Source organism: Rhamphochromis sp. 'chilingali' (assembly GCF_963969265.1).
Source record: "Rhamphochromis sp. 'chilingali' genome assembly, chromosome: 11".
NCBI lineage: Eukaryota > Metazoa > Chordata > Actinopteri > Cichliformes > Cichlidae > Rhamphochromis > Rhamphochromis sp. 'chilingali'.
This window is the reverse complement of record NC_137938.1, coordinates 29,380,513-29,402,653: the sequence shown is the minus strand read 5'-3', so window position 1 is coordinate 29,402,653 and position 22,141 is coordinate 29,380,513. Positions and strand designations below refer to the sequence as shown.

Sequence of the window (22,141 nt, the reverse complement as noted above, 5' to 3'; positions counted from 1 at the left end):
TCGTACTTTTCGACTCTCCTTTTTCTTCCACCTCGCGCTCACAGACACATAACGAGTATGGCAGTCCATTCTCCCTGCAGCACGGACTACACTGCCCATGAGGCTACATTCTTTAGGGCTATGCCTGTAGTATTCTGCCTATTAGCTTAGCACAACAACAACAACAAAAAGGCACTCTCTCACCCAGGAAACACGCAGAGCGTCCCCCTGTAACCATGGCAACCGCAACGCTGCCGCCTGGAACTACAGAACATAGCTGTCAAACAAAACCGAAACACTCCTGACCTGCGACAATATGAAACAGGAAAGTACCGCAGTGTAATCCATTTATTTCAACAAAGTAACTGTATTCTGAATACCACCTTTTTAAACGGTAACTGTAACGGAATACAGTTACTCATATTTTGTATTTTAAATGCGTAACATGTATTCCGTTACTCACCAACACTGACCGTGGACAGGTCGCAAGTCTCTCAAGGGCTAACACAAAGACATAGACAGACAACCATTCACACTCACATTCACACCTATGGGCAATTTAGAATCACCAGTTAACCTAACCCCACTAACTGCATGTCTTTGGTTTGCGGGAGGAAGCCAGAGTACCCAGAGAGAACCCACAGAAAAATGGAGAGACCACGCAAACTCCACACAGAGAGACCCTGGCCTGACGGTGGAATTGAACTCAGGACCTTCGTGCTGTGTGACAACATGATACCTCTATATTATTTCAAGCGATTCTTTAGTGCTCATTCAACTCTGTCTCGACAAATGAATACAAAAATTTGGTCTCTGGTAAAATAAGGATCCCAGCTAAACTATGAACAGTGCAACCTGGATAACACTCAGAAATAACACCAGACAGCTGTCTGAAGGCAATGTGTGTATGTCAGTAATATTTCTGATTAAAAGTTATTGACTGTGTGTCATATTGTTACTCAAAAAGCTTTATTCTCGGTGGCCTCTTTGCTAATGTGGTCGTGCTTGGACCGCATTAGTATTAAAAGTTGGAACTGTTATCCTGATTGACTGTGAAATGTTCTATAATAAAAATATATTCCACCATCAGATTGTTTTGTATTGTTTAATCTTTGAAACTATAAAACTGGATATTTTGTTGAATAATTTACACAAATGTATTTCTAATGGTCTAAATTTAAAAGAGACCTTTAATTGCTTGGTTAAGGTCACATATTATTCTTGACTAACAAGAATAAAGATACAAGTCTGAAAGGTAAAGAAAGTCAGCAGATGTACTTTGGCTTTGAGCAAAGGGTTAAACTGGGCAAGAAGAATCTGGTAAGGCATTCAGTATTTTCAGTAAATGAGAAATTAAATCTGAGGTGCTGATTAATGCATAATATCGAGTGCATGGTGATATTTACTCAAAAACTAAGAAAAAATCACTTCCCACAGTCCTCCTTGCATCCTTAACACATCCTGTTGTCCTGCTCATCACTGTGATGTGGGCACAGTGCAGATAAGATAAATTTACAGCCTGTACATAACAAAAAATCTAGTAGAGCTAGCAGTAGAAACTACAGTAACTTGTTTTTAAATTACTTGTTTTCCACACATTAAACCACTATGTTATGTATCTTTTTCTCGTCTGTCAAACCCCACTTTAACCCCTGGTGGTCAGTGTTAGTGTTTTGATATAACAAGGAGTATATGGGATAAACTCAGGATATAGAGCAGACCGTCAATCTTCAGCTCTTTCAGTCTATGTGCTGTAAAGTCCTTAGGCATGACATAAACCACAAATCGCCCCTGATGCATCCAGTGACTTGAAAACTGTTTTTATACTGAAGGCTACATGTATAGGTAATCTCCACAGTGCTCCTAAAATCACAAATTTCTCATGGAGCAATGGAAAATATCTTGAATTCTAATAAATGCAGGCTTCTGGACTTACGAAATCCAAATCAGAATCAATCAGAATCAGAATACTTTATTAATCCCGAAGGAAATTACTATGATAATAATTTATTTTGGTGACAGGAGGTCCTTTGTTAACATATCTAAGATGAAAGTCAACATGAGCTGCGGTTATTTATTTTAGTTAATATTAACCTACTGGTGTCTGCTGTTAGTCATTGTAGTGTGCCCCAGTGTGTCGCATGGAGTTTTAAGCTTCTAACACTTTATATCAACTCATCTTTAAACCTGGATTAGAAACTGGAGGTCTTTGATGAAAAGAACAGAACGGAGTGTTAATTGTGAAGTTTTGACATCGGAGATATATTATACCACTTGGTAAGTAAAAATATACCAAGATCCTATTTGCTACTGAAAATCATCTACTGATGACAGCTGACTGCCTCGTTTGTTTTAGCACCTTTAAGTGATTGAAGTAATGAAACACATTTTCCTAAATAACTGTATCTATACTAACGGAAAATGTTAATTGTTTAGCAAGCAACACTGATGCTTTAGTATTATCTATTGAACATAACTGCAAGACATTGATTTTCCTTTATTGTTTAACTAGAGACATTCACTTTCTGAAGTTTGAAAATTCCTACATTACTTGCCAATTAACATCTGTAAATTTATTGTATTCATTACTGTTTGGTTTGATATATTAGATTTAATAATACTGTATATGTATAAGATGTATGAGAAGCATAGAAGAAGAAGTTAATCTGTGTTGTTTATTTTGGTTTAGGTCCATAATGGAGTCCACTGTGAGCAGTGAGATCATTCTCTTCATTTACATCATTTCATTCCTGATTGGCTTCCCCTGCAATCTCTTGGCTCTCTATGCGTTTAGTGTCAAGATCCACTCCAAGCCACTTCCAACAGACATCCTGCTACTCAATCTGACTGTCTCTGACCTGCTGTTTTTGATCATTCTGCCTCTCAAGATGCACGAGGCAGCATCTGGTATGAAATGGAATTTATCTCATTTCATGTGCTCCATCACATCCTTTGCTTTTTTCTCCACAATCTACACCAGCTCCTTGCTGCTGATGGCAGTCAGCGTGGTCCGCTACATAGGAGCAGCATTTCCTATCACTTATCATAAACTGCACAAACCCGTGTATGCAGTTGCTATTAGTGCTGTTATTTGGCTGATCTCGACAGCACACTGCAGTATCGCTTTCATCATCCAGCATCACCCATCTCTGTCTAGCAATAACTCCAGTGTGTGCTATGAACACATCACAAAAAAGCAGCTGGAGATCCTCCTCCCAGTACGTCTGGAGTTTTTCTTTGTACTCTGCCTCATACCTCTTCTTATTTGTGTTTACTGCTACTTGCGCTGCATCTCGATTCTGTACAGCCGGTCCAGAATATCCCAGATGCAGAAACAGAAGGCCATTGGCATGGCCTCAGGGACTCTTGCTGTGTTCCTCATTTGTGTTCTGCCATACAATTTATCTCATTTAGTGGGTTACATCCAGGGACAAAGCCCAGAGTGGAGGTACTACACCTTTCTGCTTAGCTGTTTCAACACTTTCATTGATCCCATTATCTTCTACTTTTCCTCCTCCAACTTCTACTTCTTTAGAGAAAAGATTATTTTTAGGAAGTGTAGGTGCACTGATTCAAGGCTGCAAGCGTAGACCAACAACTCTAGCTAAGATTGAAAATGTAAAAATTACATCATATTTGATATCACATGTACATTTTCATTTTATTATATTAATTTACTATGAATTACAGAAATTATATCAGAATTTGAGCCTTATATTTAACAATTCATACATACAGACCTGTATCTGAAATATTTTAAAATATTCAAGCTTAAATTTGGATATCTTACTATTGCTTATGATCCTAAGCTGTTTAATGGGATTGTGTTATCCTTGACCATTTTCTTAAAAATAAAAAAATAAAAAAATACACATTTGGTACATATGCAGTTTTCCAAATTTTATTGTTTTCCACCACGGTGCCAATCTTTAAATGTAAACTAATGTCTTCCGCAGCCCTGACACACTTTTTCCTCTTTCCATTAACGTGGGCCAGCCACTCTTCTGCACTCATGCATTCTGTAGGCACACATGTAGAATATACCTGCAAAACATCAACAAAAGTCATCTTTACAGAGACATAGAGACAATTTGTATAATATAACATGCCAAACAGACTTTGATTTCTGATAGTAAGACATATATTTCGTGTATGGAGTAGAAGATTTAGAAAATATATACATGGCCTGTATTTGTATAGTGCTTTACTAGTCCCTAAGGATCCCAAAGTGCTTTACACATCCAGTCATCCACCCATTCACACACACATTCATACACTGGTGATAGCAAGCTACATTGTAGCCACAGCCACCCTGGGGCGCACTGACAGAGGCGAGGCTATGATGGATAGTTTGACAAGTAAAGACTGTACTAACTCAGAAATCCAGCAGCTCTAACATACCGGTATATAAGTATGGATAACATTTTCAGAAAATGAAAGTGTTCATAAAACTCAAATGTATTTGTGTTATTATAATTAAGAAATTAAGAAATGAGACCTGCTGTAATTTTGGTTTATTCAATGCTTTTCTGCATTTCCAAAAACTGTTAAATATCTCTGTACTGATACTAAGATTCATCTAGATAAACAAACCTGCAAAGAAGGTCATTAGCAGGGCCACCCAGCCTAGTATGTAGGACCAAGAGAAGCGCCAGTCACCAAAGCGCTTGCCCAGGAAGTTCACAGTCACCCCAGTGTAAATGGCCATTGCAAGCAGAACAAAGAGAGCTGGTATATTGGACACACAGTTAGACATAATATGATACTAATATGATAAAAAATAATGATACTATCAGTTTCCAAATAATCACTTTAATAAATGTTAAAATGTTAATTGTTTTCTGCATCAATGACTTACTTGAAACAAAGAACATGATTCCAGCGGCAAATGATCGGTTGAACCGCTCAAAGGCAGAAAAGTGGGCAAAGGAGAGGATTCCTGCGATGATGCCAGCAAAGCATGACATGGCCGACAGGATCATAAAAGCACGAGTGGCATTCCAGTATGCTGAGGAGGAGTAAAACAAGAAAATACTATGAAGATGTATGCTAGAAGAACTACAACATACTAGCACTAACCAGGAAATTACAGATGTATTTATTATATATTTTAGATGTTAAAAAAAGATAAATTTGAGTTCAGAATAAGATTCTGTCCAAATATAACTCATAAACTTGTAACTTTCTCTATTGTAATGCATAATATAAATTAAAAAAAAAAACAAAAGACAACTTTTATCAACTTGAACTTGCATTGGAATATATTAATAATTTAATATATTTACTAAAAATATTTGAGATCTATTTTGGTGTACTGACTCTTTGATTCCTTGTGCGGTGTATGGTTGTAATTGCAATTAATACAATTTATTCCAATTTCATTTATGACATCAGCAGCAGCTGTTAGGGTAGCCAAACATTAGTATGATGTAATGCTGAAACCAAGGGGCATCATGGGTTATTGCCACCAATACAGGGATCCAAAGTTATTCTTTTTGTCCTCAGAGTGACATAGATTAGTTGGATGAGGCGGAAAGTTCAAGTAGTGGACATAATGATCATTTTAAATTATTACATATTTGAAAAACTGATTTTTCATTGTCTGCAGTTGTCATGTCCAAAACTGCCCAATCTCATTGGTTATCAGACTGTCACCAGATAACCAATGAGAATGGGCCTCAGCAGTCCTTTGTATTATAAACATCGATGGGCCAATTTTAGCATGCAAATAAGTTTATTAAGAATAAAAGGTAAACCATTATATGTCCTAAGCATCAGCAGTGTAACTGTGATCATACTGGCATGCTAACATTAGAGCAAATACCACAGAGGTTGGCTATAAACTTGGTCTTGGACTTTCAATCGGTAATAGTATAAACGTAATGTCTAATGAAAGTCAAAAAATTCCTGTTGATGCACCTTAAAAGTAAGAAAAGTTGGCTTCTGACCAGATAAACAACTGTCTCCGGGGAGGATCACTGTTCCTTACAAAGTTTTAAATGTAATGAATTTGGGTGGAGGACGATTCCCTACTTACCAATGCTGTCAGTTTGCATGTAGCACTTTCCAGACATGCAGTATCTCCACAAGCCCTGATGGGCGAAGCTGCCAGACAGACGGTACTGCATCCAGTAGTCTGTGGCTGTGGAGACCACCAACAGGATGTTCCCCACAATGGCACAAAAAAGGCCCCCTCCCATGAAGCTGTACATCATGAGTGATCCTATGACTGTGGTTAAGGCTTTATGCACTGTCAAAAGAAAAAAGAAGATAGGAATCAGTGGTGCAAGAGTAAAGCTGCAGGAAAGAAAATAGTAATTTTCTTTACAGCTTGGTGCTATAATGTTAATGTTTATTAAGTAGGGAATGGTTTTAAGAGACAGTAACACCCTGAAGAAGTAGATGGAAAGAGTAAAAACAAAAACTTCCCACATCTAGTTGCCACCACATGTCTGTCACTATGGCGTTGCATTCATTCAGACTTCATTTATATTAAATCAGAAAGGCTAAATGCATTCTTCTAAAACCACTTCACTTCCAGGAATTAGTGAATATATACCATTGCACTCCCTGAATCCTACCGTGACACATAGTCAGTTTGTGAGTCAATCCAAAACAAAGCGATTGCATTATTTTTATCATGTTTTCTAAAACATGAAGTTTTATGTGGGTCTTATAGTTCATTGATCTAAATTTATTCATATAATTTGTTTTATCGACGCAGTTATCTCTCACAACAAAGCAAAGGACAGCTGCAGACCTGGATAAACAAATCATGCCACCTGCAATGCAATCAGCTCATAGCAACACGTACTCTCTCGCTCACTCTTTGAATGTGTTTTATGTGCTTACAACTGCAGCAAATAAAGTGCCACAAAAAAAACAAATAAGGAAATAGACTGGCAATATAATCAGCAAATAACTTCCAATGATGTGAAAGGCAGTGACAGCTGACACAAATAAAATCTGGATGTAAGGTCATTTTAGGATAAGGGTATAGTTGCATAAGTAATCAGCACCCATGGATCAGACTAAACCCATCATCATACTCATCCTTTACTTTAATTTCAGCAAAACATTTGTGGAGTTTCACGACTATATCTTGTGTTAACAAACTCTGTCCACGTACAGACAGATATAAACACTCATTCAAATTCCAGTAACAGTTTCCATTTTGCTATTATGGCACACACACATACACATTGAAAACAGTATCAGCTACAATACCAACTATGCACTTGCACTATCAGCCTTGGTAAATATTGAACAACTTTAAAAACATATCAAGCATCTGTTTCAAGACATGTGGGTTCAGTTTTTCTCTGAGCTGTAAGAGCAAAATTCAGACGGCATACATCTGCAACACTGGTGTGTAACATCTGAACGTCATATTCCTGTCAGGATATATAAAACAAACAGACAAATCTATAATTCTCAAATCTCAATCTTTATGGGATGAAATCTTTAGAATCATTAGAAATGCTTGATGTATTATTTAAAACTATCTATGAATATACTGAAAATAAAGACCCTGAAACATGAAATATACATACATTATTACGAAATAGTCACAGTGCATGAAAACTGGTTAGCAGCCAGTGTTATCCATTCTAGTTTATAAATTCTACTGCCATTAACAAATCCTCCCCCACCATCATCTCACCTGAATTCCTCAGGATAAATCAACCCTCTTAAGTATCAGGCTTTCCTTAGGGAAAGAGTGAGAGAGAGTGCAAGCCAGGAGTGAGCGAATGTCAAAGAGGATGGCCTAGGCTGAATTCCAAAAGGTTAACCCCCCACTTTTCTGTTGATGGAGGCAAAATCCTTTAAAACAATCAGCACAGTACAAATGGATATGAGTTGGTGTGCAAAAAGCCATGTGACACGTTCCTGCTGAACTACATGGGAGCATTTGGGGGGGGGGGGGGGGGGGGGGTGTCAGGGGATGCTGCTATTGGGGTAAGGGGGAGGGTCTGTGATGCGAGGCTGCTGCAGCACAGTCCTTGTCTGTTGTTCTGTTTGGTGTTCTGGAACTGTGGATGTGCAAAGGCTTGCAGTACTGCTGCGGTCAATGGAACGTGCTGAAGTGCACACTTTCTTTCAGTGTAACTGGGGCGTGGTCATGGGGACACGTTGATGCTTAAAACAGATACGTAAACTTACACAGTTCATGTATAGTGTGCTCTGCATGTTCACAGTGAATATGTGATGATGTTGACAAGGCAGTTGCCTAACAGTTAAAGGTTGCCGTTTATTGCATAGTTAAAGAAATATCAGCTAAACCTACCCTACTGGATTTGTTCTACTAACACTAGCACACGTGTATCAGTAATCTCAACGGCCTTGTCGTTTACACCGTCACTGTTCTATTGCAATCCATTACAACAATTAAGATAAATTGTCAGGGGCTGATGTGATGTGGTTGGTGTTTGTTGGATAGAAATGGTTTAAATTGAACTGTGTTACACTGAGGAGTTTGTTTGACAGCATCATTTCATAATCTTTTCTGGAAAAATTACAGTGTATAAACAGTCTAATATTTGCCAAATATTAGGCAACAGTAACCAGTCACAGATGATATATGATACATCTATATCTCTAAAACTCTTGTTTCCTGAAATTTGTTCTTGCCCTATGACAGTAAGGGGAGACCACCCACTCATTGTTACCCTGAATGAATTTATCATTAGTAGGAAAAAGATTTCAGCATCTTACTTGCACACTGCACAACACAACACACCCCTCAGTGAAACCTTGTCTCCTAGTTCCTCATTTCTGCAATCATTTTAATGAATGTTACGCCATGGCTGTACTTGGCTAGTTGTAGTCTAGTCTGTAAGCTGTCTATCTGTATCCTCACATATAACTGTAGAGTTTTTTCTTATTTACTAAGCAGAAATTAATAGTATTTCACGATGCCACTTTTTTCAGTTTGTATTTCTAAGTACGTGCTGGTTTCCAGATAATGCTGCTGGCCACACGTCATATAACCTCATTTACTCCTGAACATGTCAACATACAGAGATAAAGAGATAATAGGATTGATAAATGCGAAAATCCCCAAAAGGGGGAATAACATAATATGTTGTGACCTTTACTGATCTCTTGTCACATTGTGGTTTTATGTTTTTATTCACTGTTTATGCATTTAACACATTTTTACTATGAATGCACTGAGTCTCAAGAAGCCAAACAACCCACAAATTCTCTGTAATTTTCACAAGAAGAACTCTGATGATGCAAATTTGGTTCTTCCTCATTTTGATCATGAATGCTGTCAGTCAAACAGATTAGAAAGAAGTTTTAAGTCAGACCCACAGCTGCTGTGGTGTCATGTTTGCTTAAAGACGGTGTTGACAGGTTTGTTCATTTAACCACCATATAAATCTTTCACAAGATCAACTGCACATTTGCAAAACATATGATCAATATGATTGAAAGAAATAGACTGTTGTTAGTTAGGACTGAAGTGATATTACACTGACTAAATTATAACTATTTTGTTTAGTATTTAAGACTGAGATAAGCAATAAGCACTAAATAAACATCTTTAGGGAGTAATCGCACGCTGTACTAATGGTCCTCACTCTGTGAAAATTAGAAGCTTTTTCCAAGTTTTTCCCCAAAAGTCAATATTGCACCATGTGGCTGAAAACTGTGAGAAATCATGAGAAAGAAGAAGAAAGAAGATAAAATGAAACACCAGACCAGAAAATACAAAAACAGAGGATTGTCAAGTTAAAGTAAAACAACGTTGACCAAACACTAATGAAGCAATTTCAACACAAGTGTGACTGTCGTAATTGTTTGCCACTTATGTTCTCTACTTGGGAAAGCTAAAACCTCAAGAGCACTTCCTCAAAGTGTATAATAGTGTTGAATACTAGCAGCTTAATTTGAAAATCTGCATTATAAGATTTTCAAATGACCAGGTTTGTGTGTATCGTTCATTATTTTCATGGATGATGCACATAAAGATTTAACTGAGAGAAAACTGTAACTTTTTCACTATTGTTATAGGGTTAATTAAATCCTTTTACTAAAATATTTAATATAGCAATGAATAAGAGTGGCAATGAGTTTGTGATCTTATTGCAGATTGGCTTACTTTGACTGTAGTAAACTACAAAATTTTAGGGTACAGAGGAAGCCAAATATTATAAATACAGACTTGTCAAACCATGTTTAAACATATTCTTTCCTCTACTTTCTTCTTTCAAGTTCATGTTACGGCACTAGAGCACCATCTACTGCACAGTTGTATAATATCAGCTCACCACAATGAAAAAAGCATTGCTGAGAGAAGCTGGCACTAACCACCACCCTCACCACTAGCCATGGAAAGTTATTTTTTCTCACAGTGTACCTAATGTGCATGCAATTTACATAGGCATTTAAATTTAATGTTACTCCTTGAGATTGTACTTATCTCACCTTGAGGTGTGTTATTGGTACTTTTACTTAATTAAAATGTTTTCTTCTTCTACCACACTTCACCACTTCCACATTTATGTGCCTCCCAAAGACAAGATCACCTTATTCCGAAGTAAAATCTGCTACATAATTATGTACCACAAAAGAAATTGACTGTCATAAGGGATGTTGAAGGGTCTATAAATGAGCCCCACATGATTTCAAGTAAACATTAGAAATGAGAATTGATTTTTATACCTTTACATTTAGTTGCTTATGTTAATCCTTGTCCATTTGTGTTCATCAATTCTTTCCATTATGCTGCAGCATCTTGTGTGGATGATGCTCAAGATCTGACATTAATGTTTATCGAAACATTAGCACTTCTAGCATTGGGCTAGAAAAGGATAGTTCCCACTAGGTCAATTGACCTTTTGAACAAAAACACTGAGTTGCATCATGAGATTTTTGCATTTAGATGATTTTAAAACAGGGGCTGATCCAAAAGGACCATGTCAAGTCATATTCTTGTCTCAACAGGGGAACTCTCGACTCCACCACAATGATGGGATCTAATGGTGAAACATATGGCTTGAGGATTAGGATATGCGAAACAGCATTTGCTGGGGAAATCAGCTCTTCCAAGGAAGCGATACTTCCTTCTTCACTCTTTTTCTAACTGTAGTGTAATTACTTTAAACATTTATAGAGGTGGTCACACTTGCTGACGATCAGTTAATAGTGCTCTCCTAATTTCTATGAGAGCAGTAAGGGTATAGTTGGCTTTTCACTGGACTGCTTCTGCATTTTGGCCTAATTTTCCCTAAATAAATAACTATACAGTGTAATATGCCATGTGTGTAGTTCATCTCTAACATAATTTTAAGAACTGCTATGAATCTTAAAAGAAAGTTATTTTTCATGACATTAGATTCCCCAGAAAATGTAGGAAACAAACAGTCAAGAAAAACATGAACAAAATCAAGATTTTATTAAAAATTTTAAATTCAAATAACATTATGCCAATATTTTTAAAACAACAGAAAAACCTGGGCAAAAGCCTATGATGCTGGCCTACGAAAGTGCACTACTACACAGGATATTAACTTGTCCTGTATTTTAAAAATTATCCTTTAATTTTTAAAACACCTACCTAAAAGAGAGAAATCCCCCTGAATTTAAAAGAGTCAGGTGGAAAGCTCAGGAATAGTGGTCAAACTGCTAACCAAACTAATAAAAACATTAAGAATATATATATATATATATATATATATATATATATATATATATATATATATATATATAAAAACACCCAGCACGCCCCTGCGGGCGGTTTATCCTTCAAGCTCGGGTCCTCTACCAGAGGCCTGGGAGCTTGAGGGTCCTGCGCAGTATCTTAGCTGTTCCCAGGACTGCGCTCTTCTGGACAGAGATCTCCGATGTTGTTCCTGGGATCTGCTGGAGCCACTCGCCTAGCTTGGGAGTCACCGCACCTAGTGCTCCGATTACCACGGGGACCACCGTTACCTTCACCCTCCACATCCTCTCGAGCTCTTCTCTGAGCCCTTGGTATTTCTCCAGCTTCTCGTGTTCCTTCTTCCTGATATTGCTGTCATTCGGAACCGCTACATCGATCACTACGGCCATCTTCTTCTGTTTGTCTACCACCACTATGTCCGGTTGGTTAGCCACCACCATTTTGTCCGTCTGTATCTGGAAGTCCCACAGGATCTTAGCTCGGTCATTCTCCACCACCCTTGGGGGCATCTCCCATTTTGACCTCGGGACTTCCAGGTTATACTCGGCACAGATGTTCCTGTACACTATGCCGGCCACTTGGTTATGGCGTTCCATGTATGCCTTGCCTGCTAGCATCTTGCACCCTGCTGTTATGTGCTGGATTGTCTCTGGGGCATCTTTACACAGCCTGCACCTGGGGTCTTGCCTGGTGTGATAGACCCCAGCCTCTATGGATCTTGTGCTCAGAGCTTGTTCTTGTGCTGCCATGATTAGTGCCTCTGTGCTGTCTTTCAGTCCAGCTTTGTCCAGCCACTGGTAGGATTTCTGGATATCAGCCACCTCCTCTATCTGCCGGTGGTACATACCGTGCAGGGGCCTGTCCTTCCATGATGGTTCCTCGTCTCCCTCCTCTTTCTTGGGTTTCTGCTGCCTGAGGTATTCACTGAGCACTCGGTCAGTTGGGGCCATCTTCCTAATGTATTCTTGGATGTTCGTTGTCTCATCCTGGACTGTGGTGCTGACACTCACCAGTCCCCGGCCCCCTTCCTTCCGCTTAGCGTACAGCCTCAGGGTGCTGGATTTGGGGTGAAACCCTCCATGCATGGTAAGGAGCTTTCTTGTCTTTATGTCAGTGGCTTCTATCTCCTCCTTTGGCCAGCCTATTACCCCAGCAGGGTACCTGATCACGGGCAGGGCGTACGTGTTGATGGCCCGGATCTTGTTCTTACCATTCAGCTGACTCCTCAGGACTTGCCTGACCCTCTGCAGGTACTTGGTGGTTGCAGCTTTTCTAGCGGCCTCTTCATGGTTCCCATTCGCCTGTGGGATCCCCAAGTACTTGTAACTGTCCTCTATGTCTGCAATGTTGCCTTCTGGTAGTTCAATCCCCTCAGTTCTGACTACCTTCCCTCTCTTTGTTACCATCCGACTACACTTCTCCAGTCCGAACGACATTCCAATGTCATTGCTGTATAGCCTGGTAGTGTGGATCAGTGAATCGATGTCTCGTTCACTCTTGGCATACAGCTTGATGTCATCCATGTACAGGAGGTGGCTGACAACTGCTCCGTTCTGTAGTCGGTATCCGTAGCCAGTCTTGTTAATGATCTCACTGAGGGGGTTCAGGCCTATGCAGAACAGCAGTGGGGACAGAGCATCTCCTTGGTAGATCCCGCACTTGATGGTGACTTGTGCTATGGGCTTGGAGTTGGCCTCTAGTGTTGTACGCCACATCCCCATTGAGTTCCTGATGAAGGCTCTTAGGGTCCCATTGATCTTGTACAATTCTAGGCATTCCAGTATCCAGCTGTGGGGCATTGAGTCATAGGCCTTCTTGTAATCCAACCAGGCAGTGCACAGGTTGGTCAGTCTGGTCTTGCAGTCTCGGCTGATTGTTCTGTCTACCAGTAGCTGGTGTTTTGCGCCTCTGGTATTCTTGCCAATTCCTTTCTGTGTCCCGCTCATGTATTGACCCATGTGCCTGTTCATCTTAGCCGATATGATGCCTGACAGGAGCTTCCATGTAGTACTGAGGCAGGTTATTGGTCGGTAGTTGGAGGGGACCGGTCCCTTCTTGGGGTCCTTGGGGATCAGGACCGTCCGGCCTTCAGTTAGCCATTCCGGGTGTCTCTCGTTAACTAGCAGCTGGTTCATTTGTGCTGCCAGACGCTCGTGGAGTGCAGTCAGCTTCTTCAGCCAGTAGGCGTGAACCATGTCGGGCCCTGGTGCTGTCCAACTCTTCATACTGGAGACCCTTTCTTGGATATCTGCCACTGTGATGGTTACTGGACCCTGTTCAGGGAGGTCGCTGTGGTCAGCCCTCAGATCCTCTAGCCACTGAGCATTGCCGTTATGGGTTGCATCCTTCTCCCATATGCTCTTCCAGTATTGCTCCGTCTCCAGCCTTGGTGGTGCTGTTCTCTTATTGTTCCCTTGCCACTGAGAGTACACCTTTGCTGGTTCTGTGGAGAACAGCTGGTTTATTCTCCTGCCTTCTATCTCTCTGGTGTACCTCCTCAAGCGGCTGGCCAAGGCTGTGAGTCTTTGCTTGGCAGTTTCCAAGGCCTCAGGTATGGACAGCTTGCTGTATTTCTTAGGCACCTTATTTGTCGCACCTTTCTGCAACTCCGTTAGTTGGCTAACCTCCCTCCGTGCTACTTTGATCTTGCCCTCTAGCCTCCTTCTCCATGGAGGGTACTGCCCCTTGTCGCTGTTCAACTTGTAGCCAAGCATCTCACTGATCACTGTTGCCGTATTGTAGATCAGCTTGTTAGTGTCGGTAATCGTGGTTGTAGGTATTGTCCGTAGTGCTGCATTAACATCATCTAGCAGACCTTCTGAGGGAACTTCACGTAATCTTGGTAACCGGCTACGCGGGATCCAGGTTTCAAGCTTGGCCATGATCCTATTTTTCAGGTCAGTTCCTCTCGCACTCAACGATCCTTCTCCTATCGCACTTGGGGCTATGTACCCAATCTCGGGTGGGGGTGATGATATCTCCCCCCTGACCTGGCGTCCTGACTCCTCCTTGCCGTAGCATTTGTGTTGTACCTCGTCAATCTCTAGCTGTGAGAGCAGTCCCTTCTTTCGAATGTTGGAACACTGAGCTACTAGTTGTTTCGCCGTCATTGTGGATGTTGGGTATCGAAGAATCCATAGGTCCCTCATCCTATTCATGTAGCCCCTTCCGCCGGGGTTACTTGCATAGTAGCATTCCAACAACGCCCTGTTTTCGTCTCTTGCCCACCGATGCCTTCTTGTTCCAGTAGCCCACTTTTCGTCAGGGTGCCCTGGTTCCTCAACACCTGACGCGGACCTTGTTGATCCGGGCGACGTCCGAGCCGGCATGCCTTCATATTTATCTGTCTCGCTCATGTCTGCGGTAGGCTTGCTTAGCATAGGGGGTCTAGCCTTAGGACCCTTACTGGATACAGACGCCCCAGGCAGGAATCGAACTTGCGATCCTCTGTTCCAAAGGCGTGTAGTCTAACCACTACGCTATCCAGCTCTATATATATATATATATATATATATATATATATATATATATATATATATATATATATATATATATATATATATATATATATACACACACACACACATACACACACACACACACACATCAATCTACAAGTGGAAATTTCAGTTCTCACATATATCAGCGACACAGAATGACAGAAGAATAGAGATCCTTATTTTAGATATACAATATACAAAATAAATACACAAAAAGGGTTACCATCCACATCAATACAAATGTTAATACAACCTAGACGGTTGTAGCAACTCTGGTAGGTGGAGGAGGGATAAATGCGGGCAGAGACACTGATTTTTCAGAGAGAGTCTAAAAGAAAAAAGAGAAAACCCTTATTTTCTGTGATAAATGGAAGCAGTTACCCACTACATCTATTTATTTGCTATAGTAAGACTACCTTCTGTAACCTGTTGTAGTCAGGGGGGGACCTCAGCACTCCTTTCAGCATGTTATTCGCAGTGATATTTGGTTGGCTGTTTTTTACCTGTGGAGGACATGACATGCACAAAATGTAATCATCAAATATAACAACGATTCATTGTGCAATGTGAATTTTTTTTTTTAAATAAACCAGGCTTCAACACAAATGCAATATGAGTACAGTGGGATAAATGTAAGTAGTTAACTGTAACTAGCAGTAAAACTATCCAGATAAATTCCTGCACATTAATTATGCTGTCTAGTGTATTTCAAACCTTATCAACTGCTCTGGGAACTGGATATCTTGGCTGATGACCTATGAAAAGCAAACATAAAAGTCCAAAGAAAAGCATCACAGTAAGTAAAGTAAATAAGTCAGTGTAAATGTGATTTATATTTAGTATTTAAATTCACATTTAAATTCACCTACTTTTGTTCCTGATGCAGTAGACACCAAGGTAGATGAGGCCAGTCAGCAAAAGAAGGAACAGAAGGCTGCAGGGGATGCCTGCTGCAATGCCAGCAATAGCAGGACCACTCAGTCCTTCACCTGCCATCAACACGACAGACTGTAACCAAAAATGTTACTACTGTAGGCTCATCACTAACAATGAGATAAGAGCTGTTTCACACAGACAGCTGTGCTATACCTGGACCAATTCGTTGGCTCTTAGATGGCTCTCCATTGGTCATACGAGCTTTGGGGATGACTTGAAACCAGTAGGTCAGCTTGGGATCAAGGAAAAAGATATCCGTACTCCTGGCAGAACCAGGTTTCTGCTGGATTGTGCGATATACATTTGAGCTGCTTTTAGTCAGAGGGGCATTGCGATTTTTGCTCAGAAGGTCTGGTCCTTTCATTTGGATGTCGAACCCTTAACAAAATCACACACAATTCTGTTTTGTAGCATCACAATTCACAGAGGAAACCAGTTAATTCTAGCAGATCTCTCAAGATTTCAGTGATCAATGTTAGAGCTTACTGAAACGGATAATTGTATATACATAAACTAGCCGATACTAGCCATAACCAAAACTGGCATTTGATTTTCCTAGTAGTTTCATCTTTAAAGTATTTTGCCCAAAACACAGCTCCATGTAGATGGTAGTTTCACAGACAACACATTATTTACACCCCTATCTTCTATTTTGAGTTTCTGTTTTCACACTAGCAGTATTCATTCACATGGGTTATGGAATATCAAAACAAGAAGGGTGAGTCTCTGTGTTTTTTCTTTAGAGATAATCTTGTGAAGATAAGTCAAACTAGCACATTTAAGACCTTCCCTTAATTTTAGTACCTGTAACAACAGACATAGATGGGACCTCCCAGGTCAACGTGACGATGGTTCCGTTTCGGTTAGGGAACAAACTGGAATCTGAGATGGATGGTCCTGGAAAGAGAGAGGGATTGTGAGAGTAGGGGAGATCAAGGAAGGGCAGAAGAAGGGGGGAGGCGAGGGTACACCAAAACTGAAGAGCTTTGTCTGAAAGGAAATTGCATTCTCAGGTATTACTTAGCTCTGTTTCTGAGGGCCCATTGTGCCTTTGTTTCAAGCAATGCGAGCAGTACTCCAAAGCAGCAGAATCCTTACATTTTAATGGCAAATATTTAACTTTAGAGTCGACACAAAAATGTCAAAATATGTTTAAATATTTTATTTTTAAGTGGATCTGCAAATAACAATTATTTTGATACCACTTTCTCAACTTTGATTTGAAAGCTCAAACTGCTTTCTAAACATTACTGCCTCAGAACTGAGAAAACAAGAAACTGTTGGTTGTTTTTGTTAGTTATTTTAATTATAAAACCAGCTGAAGATTTATGTCCTTACAATTTCACTCATCTGACTAATGTTTCCTTTACTGTTTTACATAGGTTTTTCTGAATACAATTTTATACTTTTATCTACCTAGTAGATGTGAATGTCGACTATTACTTTTAATTGCCAGTGTTATTACATAGTCAGACAGGTACATTTAAAGATCTGAGTAATCAACCCTTTTTTTAACAATTTATTTTAACTAGTAACTTCCATCACCTGTTAAACATGGTACTGTAAAAAATATATTTCTCTATAAAATTAAATTGAACAAGTGAGTTATACCTTGTAGCTGAATTTCTCTTTTCTTGCTGCCCAGAGGGTTCCTGCATGTGCAGGTGTAGTTTTGGAGAAGAAAGTTGCTGACATTGTAATGACGAATCATAAGCTGTGAGGTGTTGCTGCTGATCTGGTATGTGGACCCGTTGGTGACAGTCTCATTGCTACTGAACCATGACACAACAGCTTTAGGCGATGCCTCACTGAAACAGCGGACTGTCACCACTATTTTGCCCCCAGAGTCAACTGTGGTTCTCATAATTGGAAGGAATGCTACAGGACCACCTGGAGAACACAAGGTGCCTGTTTAGACTCGACTGCCAAAGTCAATAAAACACATTATGCATACATTATGTGGATTTGTTATGAGTTAAAAATTTAAAACTTGCTTGCAGTGATATTGCACTTATTATGTTCAACCGGGTGTTCTGCCATGCACTGGATTGTTTTCCCATTTAGATTATCTGATGCATTGACGGTTAAGCTGAAGTTCCCTGCTCCACTGCTGGAGTTGCTTAGCTCTGGAAAAGACAGCTGGGCCTGTGGGGTTCCCCCTACCCATTCACAGTGATACTGCAGGTTGATGGCATTCACTGACTGCACCGAGCACTCAGGATTGCCCACTGGCCGCTCTGTCCCAAGATAAAATGAATCTGTTATTAATGTCTGGGTACACGTTTAAATATTTTATTTAGAAATGAAAAATTTCTAAATAAATTCTAAATATAAACAGCATTAGATGAGCACTATGTTCTATGTACAGCAAACCATGACAAACTAAACTATAATTTTCAATCCAAATTGAGAACAATTTCACAAAAACATGACCTAAAAGATAAAATGTCTACTTTTCCACATACCATAAACAGTTAAGGTCATGTTCTTTTGGCGGCTTTCTTTTGTATCTTCATTGACCAGCCTGCATGTGTAAACACCTCCTTGACTGGTTTGTACATTTGTTAGATTCAGGACTCCTTTTAGGGAAATGATATTCCCACCAAAGACCCACTCAGAGATTGGCTGTGGGAATCCATTAGCCTGACAGGAGAGGTTCAAAGAGTCTCCTGCTAAATAAAAAGTCTGAAGTGGATGGGCCTCAAGTGTAGGCTCATCAGGTCCATCTATAACACACCATAGAGAGTTATGAGAAAACAGGGATATAAATAAAGAAACTTATACGTATATAAATAAAGAAGACTTTAAAACTGTAAAACTTTTAAACTGTTAAACTTACACTGCACAGAGACATTTTGAGATGCCGTTGCATTTCTGAAGGGGTTTGTCAGTAACACAGCGTACTCTCCTGTGTCATTTCGGTTTGGCCTGAGGATCACAAGACTATTTGCCTGTGTCTTCACTAAATAGTGTGAGCTGTTTTTTATTTCAATGCCATTGAAGAACCACATTTGTTGCTCAAACACTCCTTGGAGCATGCTATGCTGCAGGGTGAAGTTCTCAGTTCCCTCTTTGATAAGACCCGGCTGTGAGCTCAGAGTCAAGCTCTGGATGTATTCTGTAAATAAAAACATGAAAGGAAAGAAGAACCACTAGATGAATATATCTACTCTAGTGTACTGCCTTTCCTTTCTAATGCATCAGCCTTATTAAGACGGCAGGTACATATAAAAGATAAACTGCATAACTTCTCAAATGTCAGATTTCATTTTTTAATTTTCATTTATGGTTTGTCTCAAATATTTAAACAGTTGTTTAATATTTAAAGAGTTATATTTAACATTTTATCTAAGCCATCAACAACAGCACGTCTTCCAGCCAGATATGCCCACTGTTACGACCCGTCTAGGGCCAGGCCATAACATGAGCGAGGCACTCGCTTCCCCCCCCCCCAAGACCCAAGCAGTCACACGCAACAATCCATTAGATGTGAAGAGATTTTTTTACAAGGTGAATAAAGAGAACCAAAACGGGAGTGTCAACACTTCAGGGTGAGCCAAGGCCAAAACAATAAACAGAACAAACCTACACAAATCCCGCACCCCTGACCTCACCAAAATAAAGTCAAAAATAAAGACAGAGTCTGACCTCCTTAACCAACTCAAAAACAGGAGAAAACGGGTGATCAAAATAAACGGCAGCTCACCCCTACCCACTCCACTTCCACAATTTTCGCACGTATACTGCAGCCAGCGGCTACCACAGGACTACTGCTGGGTGATGAGGAGAAATGCGAGGACCTCTCCCGCTGTAGCACTCCAGCCTCCTTTCATTGGGCGGGTCCTCCAGCTGGATCCAATCACGCCGGGGCAGTAAGTCCACGCACCAATCGGAACAGGGCCCTGGCAGAGCTGAATTAACATAGACAAAAACACAGCACCTGCACAAACAAACACACGGACATACAAGTTCGTAATACCACTCACCAAATATTTTAAGAGTGAAAGTAGTTGAGGCTTTACTCATTCCAGATTTAACCATTTCGATGGTGTAGTCACTGGTGTAGTTAAGTGGAACATTAAAAAAGGTGAGATTTGCACTTTGTTTGTCTATCCTGATTACACTACTGAAAGTTGCAGCTACAGGTGGATCAGCACTGGAGTTTATAGTCCATGTAGCAATATTTAAAACCCCCTTAAACCAACTAACAACTGGGTCAGGGGCACCACTGAAGGACACAGCCAGAGTCACGTTTTCGCCAGCTAAAGCATTCACCAGACTAGGACCAGCAGGAGAAACCAGCAGTTCACAGCGGGCACCTGTGAGGATGTAGCCAAGTAACTGAATTAGAAAGGAAATTGCAAGGTCACGCAATAAGTCTGCTAACATCAAAATAATGCCAATTAAACAGAATTACTGTCGTTTAATCTTACAATCAGGAACAATGCTGTCGTTACAGAAACGCACAACAAAGCCCTCTTTTTCTAACCCTAAAAATGACACAAAAATTTCTAATACTAACAAACAAAATCACACAGATAAGTGTCATAAGGCGTAACTACGCTTTATTCTCACCTTGGAAAGTAAAAAATGATAAAATGGCCAGAAACAACGAGCTTAATCTCTTGAATTCCTTTACACAAGGCATTTTTTGTAAAACTTTAAGCACGCTTGTTATTAGAAGCAACCGTTTGCATTTGCAGTATAAAAGCAGAGACGAAAAACAAAAACGTCTTGTAAAGTCCTAAAGCGCTAACTTCTGTATCAGCGGAAGCTCCAGCGGACAACCAGGCGCGTGAGTATCCCACCTGTACCAACTCGGATTGTGCATGTGAGGCCACGCCCCTTACGTAATTACACACAACAGCCCCTTTATTTGTATCTGCTTGCTGATAAAATAACATATCAACATTTCCTTAATACAACTGGTATAAATATACCATGTATATTAACTAAAGAAGAGGTGGAGAGAACGTTTAAGTAACAACTTTACCTGCGTCACCATAGTTCCGGTACCCTCATCTTAGCAGTCAATGACGTATGCTAATATGGGAAAGTCAAGAGGCCTGTCTGTCCATGCCCGTGTTCATACAGTACCCAGTTTTCAATCACATACCTATGTGCTAAAAAAAACACCAGGCTTTTTGTATGGAGACCAAAACATAAAAAAGGTGACATTTGTAGTTTGGAATAAATAAATCAATTGAGTATATCAAAACAATAAATCTGTAATAAAGTACTACAATAACTAGGTTATATTTTGAAATTGTGCTGTAAAGTGTAAAAAAACCAAAAGAAAACACATTTTCAAGGTTTATTTGCAGGTTACTTTTACAATTTTTCAGTTTATTCTTATTTTTGTAAAGGAGGAGGCAGTTTTTGCTGTTTTATTCTAAGCAAACAATGTTGGAACGTCTTCTGAAACCTGGATTCCATTTTTCTTTTCACAGGTGCTCTAATAATACATTACAGATTAAAGACACATGACCTAAGAATCACGCTTTTACTAGTCTTAAAAACACAAAAAAAAACCAAAACAAAAAAAAAAAACAAAAAAAAAAACACAAGTATTAGGACCACACTTAAGATTAAACTCGAAACACTAGTTTGAGATTAAACCTGTTGTTTTAAGTCAAAAACCTACACAGGTACTATACCACTATACCCTTTACAAAATGCCTTTTGTAGACAGGTTAGAGGAGAAAAATAAATAAATAAAAATTAAAAAAAAAAAAAAAAAAAAAGAAGAAAAAAAAAATCATACTTAGGAATCAGTTTTGGTAACTTGGAAATTATTTGTCTTTTACCACATAAATACAATATGGTGGTAAATAAGGCACGATAAGAGATCTGAGCAACACATTTTGGACTATAACTAGTAAAACAGTATTTAGCATTAATATTTAGCATTTCAAGTTTAATCTCAAAATTTCAAAACAAACAATATATTTTTTGTGTCACTAATACTCTGCGTACAAAATGAACATCAGAATTAAAAATTAAAAAAAAAAAACTGCTGCCATTTCACAGGTTTTAAAAAATGCCTTGCAGACTA

The 22,141-nt window shown here is 39.5% G+C and overlaps 4 protein-coding genes across 5 annotated transcripts in view; 1 reads left to right on the top strand and 3 right to left on the bottom strand.

Annotated features, from left to right (window-relative positions):
* LOC308405712 (histone H1-like) overlaps nt 1–22,141 on the bottom strand; it is a 160,907-nt gene that overhangs the window by 72,694 nt on the left and 66,072 nt on the right. The gene's annotated exons all lie outside the window — the stretch shown is intronic.
* Nucleotides 2,667–3,569, top strand: LOC308405499 (free fatty acid receptor 2-like; the record flags this gene model as incomplete). The annotated part of the gene is made up of 1 exon (XM_080896174.1): nt 2,667–3,569. Exon 1 carries the CDS (start codon nt 2,676–2,678, stop codon nt 3,567–3,569), a length of 894 nt encoding a protein of 297 aa, XP_080752300.1. The 5' UTR covers nt 2,667–2,675.
* On the bottom strand, nt 3,773–15,905 carry lim2.5 (lens intrinsic membrane protein 2.5). Of its 2 annotated transcripts, XM_080895625.1 has the most exons (6): nt 15,865–15,905; nt 15,567–15,653; nt 6,017–6,229; nt 4,838–4,987; nt 4,573–4,707; nt 3,773–4,023 (listed from the first exon to the last, which is right to left on the bottom strand). In XM_080895625.1, the coding sequence occupies exons 3-6, from the start codon at nt 6,192–6,194 to the stop codon at nt 3,962–3,964; spliced, it is 525 nt and encodes a 174-aa protein (XP_080751751.1). In that variant the 5' UTR covers nt 6,195–6,229; nt 15,567–15,653; nt 15,865–15,905; the 3' UTR covers nt 3,773–3,961. The 2 variants fall into 2 exon arrangements, with proteins under 2 accessions (XP_080751751.1, XP_080751752.1); XM_080895626.1 differs by lacking the exons at nt 15,567–15,653; nt 15,865–15,905 and adding an exon at nt 7,643–7,859.
* Nucleotides 15,859–20,870, bottom strand: vsig10l (V-set and immunoglobulin domain containing 10 like; the record flags this gene model as incomplete). Its single annotated transcript, XM_080896173.1, has 10 exons — nt 20,662–20,870; nt 20,073–20,405; nt 18,926–19,204; nt 18,552–18,812; nt 18,081–18,323; nt 17,698–17,976; nt 16,891–16,983; nt 16,241–16,464; nt 16,020–16,143; nt 15,859–15,905 (listed from the first exon to the last, which is right to left on the bottom strand). The coding sequence occupies exons 1-10, from the start codon at nt 20,732–20,734 to the stop codon at nt 15,859–15,861; spliced, it is 1,956 nt and encodes a 651-aa protein (XP_080752299.1). The 5' UTR covers nt 20,735–20,870.